The 12585-nt window shown below is 46.7% G+C and overlaps 1 protein-coding gene across 2 annotated transcripts in view; it reads left to right on the top strand.

Annotated features, from left to right (window-relative positions):
* The window catches only part of ZFP91 (ZFP91 zinc finger protein), a 29732-nt gene extending 17581 nt beyond the window's left edge, over positions 1–12151 (top strand). For both annotated transcript variants that reach the window (XM_026661035.2, XM_024211297.2), the window contains 6 exons: positions 1000–1128; positions 6241–6291; positions 6771–6849; positions 7425–7539; positions 8146–8245; positions 8467–12151. In XM_026661035.2, coding sequence (XP_026516820.1) covers positions 1000–1128; positions 6241–6291; positions 6771–6849; positions 7425–7539; positions 8146–8245; positions 8467–8977 — 985 coding nt within the window. In that variant the 3' untranslated portion in view covers positions 8978–12151. The remainder of the gene's footprint in view (positions 1–999; positions 1129–6240; positions 6292–6770; positions 6850–7424; positions 7540–8145; positions 8246–8466) is intronic.
* Positions 12152–12585: the final 434 nt, after the last annotated feature.

Here is a 12585-nt window from a genome sequence, read left to right on the forward strand (position 1 = left end):
GCTATAGCATATATTTTGAAAGAAAGATGGTTCTCTATTAGGTCTGGTCTATACTACCCGCCTGAATCGGGACGCGACAATCGATCCCCGAATCGGCGCTCTAACTCCACCAGGGGAGGTGGTAGTAAGCGCCGCCGACAAAAAGCCGCAGAAGTCGATTTTGCCGCCGTCCTCACAACGGGGTAAGTCGGCTGTGATACGTCGAATTCAGCTACGCTATTCACGTAGCTGAATTTGCGTATCTTAAATCGACTCCCCCCTGTAGTGTAGATGTAGCCTAAGTCAAGATTGATGAGTCTCCACTGCTTAGAGCTAACAGGACAATTATCTTATCTAACAGCTCAGACGACTTGGGTTTGAGTGCCACTGACTACCAGCTTCTCCTTGAACCTTGGTTTGAGCTATCCCTGTCTCTGCAGGGAGGTGTATGTAACATTTGTATAGGAGTCCAAAGTTGCCTATTGAACTCCCTCCCCTCATCATCCTTAATTAAAAGCATAGGTCAGAAGGAATATGACAGGGAGGCACTAAGGATGGTTAAGACAATTCATTTGCAAACTTAACACGATCAATTTGGGCTTGAATAGGGACTGGGAGTGGCTGGCTCACTACAAAAGCAATTTTCCCTCTCTTGGTATTGACACCTCATCAATTATTGGGAGTGGACTACATCCACCCTGACTAAATTGGCCTTCAACATTGGTTCTCTACTTGTAAGGTAACTCCCTTCTCTTGATGTGCCAATATCTATTTATGCCTGTATCTGTAATTTTCATTCCATGTTTTTTTACCCACGAAAGCTTATGCCCAAATAAATCTATTAGTCTTTAAGGTGCCACTGGACTCCTCATTGTTTTACTAGAGTTGTGCAGTTCCCAGGGATTGCTCATGTGTGGCGAGGGGGAGAGCAGTGGTGTTGCAGTGTAAATGCAGAGGGCACTATGACAGATGGAGGATTTCTGCTGAGTACTAGAGTGTATCATATCTGTATCTTTGCAGGGACACTCCAAAGCCAAGGAGGAAAGCAGGCAAGGGGAAGGAAGAAAAAGAGAAACAGAAGGAGATTAAAGTGGAGGTGGAGGTGAAAGAAGAAAGTGAGTTTCGGGGAGATGAGGAGCCACCCAGGAAGTGAGTAAAAGATTCCAGGAACAGCTATTCCTGCATGTATGTTTTTGCATAGGCATCCTGGACAGTGTCTTATGCTTTCCCCTCACAGTTTTGTGGGAGGCAGGAGTGGTTCTTTCCCCTTCTTCACCTGAAAAGTGATTTGAAATCAATAGGCTGAAAGGATCAAAATTCCTTACCCTGGTTGGAGATCACCTCTTCTAAGGTCCTGTCTCTACTGGGCAAGGAGACATTAAAGAACACTATTTCAGTATGGTTCAAGCTAAATTGTCTTGTAACATGGCGTGGCCAGCCAATCTGGATGAGGCAGCATAGTGTGAAAAATGGCTTATTGTTTTTTTAAGTTGTATGGTTTTTAAACACATTTCTATTGGCCCCATCTTTGCTGGTCATCTAAACTATATTAGAAGCCTTGTTAGATGGAGCAGTTATTCACAGTGCTCATTTTTATGCAGAAGAGACTGCCTAAAGAAACTAGTCTGGAAGAGTCAGATTTTTCTCTGTAACGTGCATCCAGGAAGACATGAGTATTGTTTACACACTGCCATGGGAGAGGTGCCCCTCTTTCATATCTGAGGCAGGCATGCTTGGTTGTGGGAAAACAGAGAACATAAGAATGACCGTACTGGGTCAGAGCAATGGTCCATCTAGCCCAGTATCCTTCTTCCAACAGTGGCCAATGCCAGGTGCTTCAAAGGGAATTAATAGAACAGGGCAATCATCAGGTGATCCATCCTTTGTCATCCAGTTCCAGCATCAGGCAGTCAGAGACTTAGGGGGACACGGGGCATGCGGCTAATAGCCGTCGATGGACCTATCCTCCATGAACTGATCTAATTTTTTTTAATCCAGTTATACTTTTGGCCTTCACAACATCCCCGGAACAAGTTCCACAGGTTGATGGTGTGTTATGTGAAGAAGTGCTTCCTTTTGTTTGTTTTATACCTGCTGTCTATGAATTTCATTAGGTGATCCCTGGTTCTTGTGAAGGGGTAAATAACATTTCCTTATTCACCTTCTCCACACCATGGTTTCACAGACCTCTATCATAGCTGAATAGTCCCAGTCTTTTTAAATTTTCTTCACACGGAAGCTGTGCCATACCCTTAATCATTTTTGTTGCTTTTCTCTGCACCTTTTCCATTTCTAATGTATCATTTTCAAGTTGGGGCAACCAGAACTGCACGCAGTATTCATGGCCTAAATTTTTTAGGGGTCCGCAAATGGAAAAAAGATTGAAAACCACTGCCCTAGACAAACAAATAGTTCGCATCAAGCTAGGGTATAAATCTTCTTTGCACTAGTCAGCTGTAGGGACCCTGCTGCAATGCACTAACAGTTCTAGTGCACTTTGAGTGACTCCAGTTTCAAAGTGGGGTAAATCAGAATGCACTAGGGAACTTTTAGTAAATGGCACCTGGGTCTGTATGGCCAGTTAGTGCTCAGAAGCCTGGTACGCTGGAGATTTACACCCCTTCTTGCCACGCATTGTTTGTCTAGACTTTTCCAAATTGTCTTGAGGCAAATAAAATTTTGCAACAAGCAGGCAGGATCCTGTTTAAAAAAGCAAACATAAAAGTAACTTGCAAGCATTCTGTGTGGAACCTCAAAAGCTTCAAGAATTGTTTTCATTGCCCTGTGGCTTCTTGAGCTAAACATTAAGAAGCTCTTCTCTTTAGCAACTGAGAGAAATCAGCTGGGATGCATCTACGGCTGTGGTTTTCAACCTTTTTTCATTTGCAGACCCCTAAAAAAGTCAAATGGAAGTGCAGACCCCTTTAGAAATTGACATAGTCTGCAGCCTCCCAGGGGTCCACAGACCACAGGTTGAAAACCTCTGATCTAGGTTCAGGGGTTTCCAAACTGGGGTGCATTTGCCACTGGAGGTATGCGATCATAGTGTTCCATCAGTTCACTTCCCAACAATTTAAGAAGGTGGTGCACGAACCAATAAAGTTTGGGATCTGCTGGTCTAAGTCAAGGCCTCACTCTAGCATGAGGTAAAAAGGGGCATTTTAATCTCGAGAGAACTTCTGGATGGGAGAGGGAGAAGAGCAGGTCTCGCTCTGCTGGACTGCACTGCCAAAAAATCAGCTGTATGTGGAGTTCAGTCCCCAACTGTGGTATCTGTTCTTCAGCTGTAGTTGATTATATTTCTGCAACTCTAATATTAAAGTGCAGTAGTCCTCAGAAAAGTAACTCTTCTAAACCCTGGCTTTGTGGGGCTCCCTGATGTCTTCAGTGACTCCAGATCAAACATGCTCAGTTTGAGGAATTAAAATTATACCATTCTTGTGAGCTCATTTTGAGATCTAAGAGTCCCTGTGGGTTCTTACTAGCTCACATATCGCCAACAATAAAAATTCAGCAAATAGTGTTGTTAACGATTCTGCTTTGTGAGCCAGGAAAGGATCCATCTCTCTGCTATAAATGTATTTGTGTTGCAGTGTTAACAGAAGTAACAAGTTACTTTAGGCAGGTCTGTTGCATAAGTTTTTTATACAATTATTCTTCAGAGCAGAACCACACTTAAAGCTTTTTGTGTCTGGATGTGTGTTGGTGTCACGGAGTCACCAGGTCAATGCTCTGGAACTACTCCGTATGAAGCCAGTCTCTGAACATACTGTCTCCTGGGTCTGACCTCCGAGCATTCAGCATCCCCTTCCACATCGTGTGCTTCCGGCAGCGAGTCTGCACAGGCAGGGCTTCTGGGGAAGCTAGAGGGCCCTGCACCCCAACTCTGCAGTCAGACATGACTCTCAGCCAGCTGGTAAAACAGAAGGTTTATTAGTCGACAGGAACACAGCATAGAACAGAGCATGCTATTACAGAAGTCAGTGACTTTCAGCCAAGTTCATCTTGAGAATCCTGGGCCAGATGCCCTGGACTCCCCCTCTTCCAGTCCCCCCACGCAGATTACCAGCTTCCAGCGATCCGACCTCCCAACACCCCCCCTTGTTGCTCCTCCTCCTTCTTTCTCACTTCCTGGGCAAAAGATGTCACCTGGTTGCATCCCCCTCCTGGGTCTCAGGTTACATAGGTGCAAACAGCTGGGCAGCCTCACCTGCCCTGAGGGGCTCAGCAAAAATCACACACACACAATTCCCACCACTGAAGTATCAGTGCAGTACACAGGGAAACTAAGGTACACACGGTATTAGTATAGGACAGTAAGACTCACATACAACATAACAAGGTGAATAAAACCTACTTCATCACAGTTGGACAATCACATGGGCTACGGTGTTCAATTCTTGAGTGCTCGATATTGCAAACTAGAGAGCGCTGAGAAAAAAGCAACAAAACACCATTAGAGTTGAAAAGATTCTTATGACATGCATCATATCAATCCTTTCATATATCTTTTTAACAAAAGAGCTGTCTTATTCCAAATCTTCGTGTGTCCAAGTCATACCTGATTGCTTTTCTGACATGAGGTTTTTGCTATTTTTGTTATGCCTGTTAGCTGGGCAAAGCAGATAGCAATGGAGAGTGAGCTGGCTTCTGTATTAGCTTGACTATTAACATTCACTGAGTGCAGAAGCTCTTGTGCTTATATATGAGCCAAAAGGGACATAACTTAACTTTCCGATCCCAACTTGTTTTCTGGACAGTCAAAAACACATCCTATAAACTGAGCAAACTTGATAGTGTCATTGAGAAGCTTGACTGTCCCAGATACTGTCACATCAGAGCGACCTCTTCTATTATGCCATACCCCTCATCGCTGTCAGTGTGGGCTCCGCTTTCTTTGGTTCTCTGTGGTGCTTGTGTGTTAACAGGGATAGCTCAGTGGTTTGAGCATTGGTCTGCTAAACCCAGGGTTGTGAGTTCAATCCTTGAGGGAGCCATTTAAGGAACTGGGGTAAAAATCTGTCTGGGGATTGGTCCTGCTTGGAGCAGGGGGTTGGACTAGATGACCTCCTGAGGTCCCTTCCAACCCTATGAGTCTGATTCTTTTTCACTATACAGAAATGTTTTGTGACTACTAGTATATGTTTTAAAGATTCTCTGTGAGCTCTTTGGTACAAGCAAAGTCTTTTGTATGTGTTTGTACGGTATTTATCATCTTGATGGCCTCTGGATGTTACGCAACAAATAATTGATCTATATGACATGAATACTTGGCTGCAGGGAAAAACAGTAGATGAAAAAGCACAATTTCCCGAGGACCTTTTTTGATTTTTCAACCCTTCATTCTGCTTGAGATCCAGAGCAGTGGGTACAGAAGCTAGCTACACGGACTGAGCATAGCTGGATTAGTGGGTTTGGCACCCTCTTGTGGCATAAGTTTGGTTTGATGGGATAACGTGATTTTAGTCAATTAGGCAATAACGTGCCATCGCTGGTAAAATGTGGGTCCGGCTGGAGAATCTTGCCTGTATGCTCGGGGTTCTACTGATCGCCATATTTGGGGTCGGGAAGGAATTTTCCTTCAGGGTAAATTGGCAGAGGCCCTGGAGGTTTTTTGCCTTCCTCCGCAGCATAGGGTAGGGGTCTCAAGCTGGAGGATTCTCTGCGACTTGAAGTCTTCAAATCACGATCTGGAGACTTCAACAGCTGAGATAAGGGAAATTGGGTGGGCCAGCTTTTGTGGCCTGCATCATGCGGGAGGTCAGACTAGATGACCATAATGGTCCCTTCTGACCTTAAAGTCTATGAGTCTATAAGAATACAAAAACCAAAGTTCTTGTTAATAGTTCTTATGGAGGAACATCCCTATGTGAGTGGCACATTCCCACTGAAAGAAAACCCCCCATCACTTGGAGTTCCTCTAGTGTAGCATGCTGGGGGCTGCAACATGTGTATTAATGTTTGGATGGATGCTGGTTATCTGAGGTCATGTACTCTATGTGACCCTGATCCAAAGGCTATGGAGGTAAGTGCAGAGACTCTCATTGACCTTCGTGGGCTTAGATCAGGTCTGTGGAAGCTATTCCCTGCTCCCCCCGACTGGGACTTTCTCAGGCGTTGAAATGGTGGATTTCTCCCATGACCCAGAGCCGTGCTCTGGATTGCTGATGTGGAGAAGGCTTCCCTATTCCATCTCAGTTGTGCTCTTATGCCTTGCAAAGGAGCATAATTTTTAATTCTATCTCTGTAATCCTATCACAGGAGGGGAAGGAGGAGAAAAGATGACAAGAGCCCACGGCTGCCTAAAAGAAGGTGAGTGTGACTTACCTTTTCTCCACCTTCCTTACTGTAGATTTTCATCCTTTCCATTTCTTGTATGGAGGAGCTTAACCCCCTAAGAACCAGCTACTTCATACAAGTTTTTATTGGGCATAGTTTAGAAATAATTGTAGCTCACTCTAAAACCACCATGATGGATTCTTGCAATCAGGTCATTTTGAGTTGGTTGGTAGCATAGCAGAAGCCAATGATAAGGCTACAGGCGCTCTGTCATTGTCATCTCTTGGGTGATGAGCACATGTGGCTAAAACCCACGAGCAGTCCTAGGGGTGGAGAGTTACAGGGGAGAGCACAAGTTGAAATGTGCTGACTCACAAGACAGTTGATCTGGTGACCTCGTCACTTCCACATTATTGGTGAGCTGCAATGGCTTTCTTGTTTAATCTATACTGCATCTATTTCATATTTTCCATCTAACCTCCCTGTGCATTACTCTCCCATGTACTTCTTAGGAAGAAGCCTCCAATACAGTATGTACGCTGTGAGATGGAAGGCTGTGGCACAGTCCTCGCCCACCCTCGCTATTTGCAGGTCAGTCAGGCTCTTCCACTCATTTGGATCTGGGGTCAAGGAGCTGCCACTCTTTCACTGCAGTGTTCCTTTTTAATGCAGTTTGGTAAGGGAGGCACTGGTTTAGAAGGTGGTGCACTGGACTGGGACGCAGGAGTTTTGGGTTCTGTTCCTAGCTCTGGAAGAGGCCCACTGGGTGACCTTGGGCAAGTCACTTTCCCTCCCTGTGTCTGTTTCCCCATCTGTAAAATGGGGATAATATGCTGACCTCCTTTTGTAAAGTGCTTTGAGATCTACTGATGAAAAGCACTAAAGAAGAGCTAGGTGTTGTTACTAGCCAGTAACAAGTAATGACGCTAAGCCCAGCCCCGTTGTAACTGTACCATATGTGCCTCTTCACCTGTATTTCTGCTTTTCATCAGATCTCAGAGTCTGGTGTAATTGCATCCTGTTAGCTCTCCTGCAATGCACAAGGAGGTTGATTGTAGCCCTTATGGTCTGTCACGTTGCTTAACTTGTCACCTGGGATCTGATTTTCAGCAGTTCCTTTAGTCAGCCAGGGAGAAGGTTTGTAACTTTTTCGTCATCTTTCCTAGCATCACATCAAATACCAGCATCTGCTGAAGAAGAAATATGTGTGTCCCCATCCCTCCTGTGGACGGCTCTTCCGGCTCCAGAAGCAGCTGCTACGGCATGCCAAACACCACACAGGTACTGGGGGAGGTGGGGAGACTTGAATCCAACCCATCATCCCATGGATGGTTGGAGAGGGGAAAACACTCACCTCTCCCGAGGTGAGGAAGAGTCTAACCTAGGTAGCGCAGATGACTGGTGGTTATTCCCTTCCTGCTGGGACTACTGCCTAATTGCTCACGCACACCCATTAGACAGTGCGAGTAGGTGGAAATAAGCCTTTGGGTTTGTACTGGAGCATTATTTTATTTGGCATACAGGTTGCCTTTTTGCAACAGTGTCATCCTGTTTTCTCCACATTTAAGATGCTCGTATCAGGCTTCACCTTGTCAAGCATGTGGGATTGGTCAGGATTCCCTTTCGAGCCCATCAGCTCTACCTTTAATAAACCACAGGGCTTGCTGTTGAGCATTCTGGGATGCTTCCTCCTTCATTAGTCCTGGTGGGATCAGACAGTTCTTAACTCTTAAATTGCTGCCTCGCTTTCAGGAAGCTTCACCCAGGAACCTTCAAAATTAAAAGTGGGGTCTTAGGGCAACTTTCAGATGAGTGGACTTTCAACCCAAGAATGTGGTTCTGATCCAGATGCAGGTGTTAAGCTGAGATGTGTCTGCTGCTTTACAGATCAAAGGGATTATATCTGTGAATACTGTGCCCGGGCATTTAAGAGTTCCCACAACTTGGCAGTGCACCGGATGATCCACACGGGCGAGAAGCCTTTACAGTGAGTACTCCTGCTTTGCCTTGCCTTGCCTTTTGAAATATGCCTCTACCTCCTTCAACTGGCCACATTTCCCTGGCCACAGCTGACTCTGCCTCGTGCGCCGGTCTGCAATTCTGTGTCTGGCCTTCATATGCCTGCATTCTCTGTTGCATCGCCTTCTTTGTGTCCATGTTCCCCTACTGACCTCTTTTTTTTTTTTTTTTTTCCCTCCCACTCCCCAGGTGTGAGATCTGCGGCTTCACCTGCCGGCAGAAGGCCTCTCTGAACTGGCACATGAAAAAGCATGACGCAGACTCTTTCTACCAGTTCTCCTGCAACATTTGTGGCAAGAAGTTTGAGAAGAAGGACAGCGTGGTGGCACATAAGGCCAAGAGCCACCCAGAGGTGCTTATTGCTGAAGCACTAGCTGCCAATGCAGGCGCCCTAATCACCAGCACCGACATCCTGAGCACTAGTCCAGAGTCCATTGCCCCACCCACCGATGGCCAGGGCCTTCCCCTCCTCCCTGACCCCCTGGGAAGCACTGCCCCTGGCGAGTGCCTACTGCTGAACCCTGACGGGATGCCAAAGGCGTACTGCAGTGGGGCTGAGCGCATGAGCCTGATGGCCGATGGCAAGATCTTCGTTGGCGGCGGTAGCAGCGGGAGCACGGAAGGGCTGGTCATGAACACGGAGATTCTGGGAGCCACCACAGAGGTTCTGATTGAAGATTCTGACTCTACCGGACCTTAGCAGGCAGGGAGCACGTGGTTGTTGGGACAGCTCGGACTTTGTATTTAAAAAAAAATGGAGAAACTTATTAAAAAAGAGAGAAGTTAAACAAATTTAAAATACTAGTAAATAAACGAAGGGCCTGCTCCCCTCCAGCGTGGATCACAGCACCCCCCGCTTCCTGACCCCTTCTCTGTCCTACTGCCCCTTTTCAGAAAGGGGATGCTGCAGTTACTAGAGCGAGACGGAGCAAAGGAATTCTCCGAGTGAAGGGAAGCAGCCAGAGGCCCTCACTCACCCCAAACCCAGGCGCCTTCCCTGCTCCTCAACAAATCCCTGTTTGCAAACTTGAAAGAGTTTGGGCTCTGGAACAGCTTCTCGTTCTTAAGACTCCCTCTGCCCAACGTCTATGCATTGCTGCATTCTGATCCTTGCAGTCTTGTCTTCTTCCTCCTGGGTCTGGGAGTTTGGCTTGGCACTTTAGGGCCCCTCAGCAGGGTGAGCTGTAAAACAGCACCTGTCCCCCCTCTCGCACCCTTCCCCTCTGTCACTGATGGGAAGTAGAGGGCAGGCCCTGGCGCTCAGATGGTGCTCGCTTGCTGAGATGCTGGGGCGTCGCTCTGTACGAGAGCCCTGGGTGGGAGAGGCAGTGAGAAGGCTCCGATTGGTGACCGTCATTTGCACTTTGAACATGTTTCGTTTTTGTGTGGTGGTAACAAAAGTCCTTATTTATTGATCAGAGGGTCTGGTGTTTTTAATTACATTTGCGGGGGGTTGGGCTATTCCAAAGTGGGCTCCTTGACATCAGTGGAACTCCTAGGGGTTAGCCGTGCTGGAGCAGCAGCTGCTAGGACTGATCCCCACCACAAAGAGAATCAGGGTGAAGAAAGCACTACGGAAGCTGAGTAGCTGGTTGTAAACAGGGCAGTGTGACAGACCCCATGGGAGGAACTCCATTTGCATTGTGGAGTTTTGGAGCAATTGTTTGCTTTGGGGTGGGGTAGGCAGTGGGGGATGAATAGCTTAGTTTAGGGCTCTGAACTGCAGAAACAACTTATATAGCGTTCTCTCTCCCTCCCCAGTTTATTCCAAGCTCCTTGCATTAACCCTTTTTTTCTCACTGATTCATCCTCACTCCCTGCCATTGGAAGGATTAGCACTGATAGCCAAGGAACTTGTTCCAGTCTTGTGACAGATGTATAACTAAGTGGTGCAGGATACCGCGTTCCCCATCCAATTCTGCCTCTCCTTTCCTGAAAGAGATACAGCTATGGGGGGAAGAGACTGGGCTCATGATTTGAATAGAGGCAGGCAGACTGACTGACATCTGGTTGCGGGAATGGCAACTTCTCTCCCTGCATGGACACCCCTGGGGACAGAGCATGGAGTGTGTTCCCCCTACACATGCTCCTTACAAGGCCAGCTTTCGCAAACGTTCCTAGTTTCTGTGAGACATGGTGGTGTGGTTTTGCCTGCGAGCGAGAGATGGGCATGCATAGCTTAGTGATTAAGACACCACAGAAAGGTTTAGGACATAATGTATCTTAAGTCTTGAGCGCAGATCTTTGCTCTGTCCATTGTCAGAAACTTCGTGCAGTGACCTTACATTGGTTTGCTTTTTGGAAAAAGCGAGGAATAATCTGTTTGCTTGTGTCCATGTGGTTCAGGAGGAAGTTACAATACCCTGTTTAAACACCGAGCCAGCAAAACTTGTTTGTTGTAGAGCTGGTTGGAAAATGGAATTTTTCTGCGGAAAAGTTTGACAAACTAGAAGAATTTCATTTTCATTGGAAATTTACCACAGAATGTTTTTAACTTTTGTCTAAAAACTGGAAACAGGCTGACCGCTGAAATCTTTTGGGAAAATCACAGCAAAATGTCTGGTTTCTGGTCAGGTCGACCCACATTTGTCAAACATATTGTGAAACAATTCACTTCAATTTGGATCAGTTCAACATTAAACTGTGTTTACCTGAGCTGCTGCAGGTCACCCTATGGGGTGGGCTCCCTGGTCAGACTGCATCTTCCGGGATGCACCATGTTCTTCCCTCTTTCTGATAGATTGGTTGTGTCATCTAATCACATGGTTGTGGTGCATCATGGGAGATGTAGTCCAGCTGAGAACATAAGTTGTTAAGAATGGAATGGGGGCTTAAGGCATCGGAGCTACAACTCCCAGCAGCAGCAGCTCAGGAAGATGTGCTTTAATGTTGAAATGAGACACACCTAACTTTCATTTGGAATGTTGAAATGTCTCATTTCAGTTATAAACATCAGAACCGTTTTAACATTTCCAAATTGAAGATTTTGGCTTTTGGGCAGGAAGCTGAAATTTTCTGCAGATAATTGAATTAAATAAAATTTGCTCAAAACCAGTGTTGATGGAAAGCTTTCAACTAGTCCTAGATATGTGGCTTTGCTGGCCAGGACGGCTGTGGCCATCTCCTGACACCTGTGTTTAAAACTCTTCTAGTCTAGGTCCTGACCTTGCATGATTAAAAGCGATTGTGGTGCAGGTTAGTTTTGGCTGGCTGGTCAGCCAGCCAGACACTGCTACAGACCAGTTCTGCAGGAGCTCTGTGGAAAGCCTCCGTCACGTGGTTTGAAGTCTGATGCAGACCGGGCCTTCCAGGGAACACTAAAAAGGAGAACTTTGCCTTATCAATTTCCTTTTATTTCTAAGGATGGCACTAAAATGCTGTTGGGTAGAAATCTCACTCTGGGGTGGTGCAATAGCTAGACAGCCTGCTGTGGAGACTGCCCCATGACTTGCCTGCAGAGTGATGCAGCCCAGTCACCTCGCCTGGGAAATAAGGATGTGGGCTGTTCAACTTCTCCAGTAGAGGGAAAGTTTCTCCCATTTCCAGCAGGCAGCAATGAGTGGGGAATTCGGCTCTGAAGTCCTTCCTATCCCTGTCACTTCCTTGCCGTCATCCCACACACTTTTCTGGTTTAACCTTCCTTCCTCCCTCCCCCCTTTGGTCTCATCCAATTGTTTCTGTCCTTAAACACAGCCTTCTAACCTCCAGGGCAGGAGAGACCTGTGTAACTTCCAGCCTCGGGTTTAAAAAACGAAAACTGACACTCAATGCCTTCCTGCTGCTTCTCCCCCTCCGTGTCTCTCCCACCACTCGCATGCAGTTTGCTTCAATAAATTATTGTAGTAGTTTGCAATAAACATTTTTGTATTTTTTTCCCCCCATGTATTTATTTTTTCTCCGGCGGCGGGAGCACATTGGGGAGCTGGGCTTAGGGTGCTTCCTTTTCCCCTTTCACGTAGGCTGGTTTGTGGTGACTGACTTAACATCACTCCCCCACCCCTTCCTTTTAGTGGTCAGTGTGGGAACTCCCCATGTAAGCTGCATTCTCCGCAGTTGGAGTTGCCTCTTCGCGTCCCACCATCAAGGTTAAGCTTGCATGGGAGTTGTGCAGAGGGGCTTTTGCTTTGTGCATGGGGCATCAGCCGCCCGCTGTGTCACTCTGCTGCCACTCCATCTGGCATTGATGCTTCCTGAAAGCTGGCTGGGCATCCTTCAGCTCCTGGGACAGGGTGGGGAGGCAGGGGGGACAACCTGGATTAGCATGAAACCTGCCAATGGGGGGAGGGGGGGGTTAAACTTTATACTGCT

This window comes from Terrapene carolina, unplaced genomic scaffold (genome assembly GCF_002925995.2).
Source record: "Terrapene carolina triunguis isolate 2854851 unplaced genomic scaffold, T_m_triunguis-2.0 Scaffold926, whole genome shotgun sequence".
Classification (NCBI taxonomy): domain Eukaryota; kingdom Metazoa; phylum Chordata; order Testudines; family Emydidae; genus Terrapene; species Terrapene triunguis.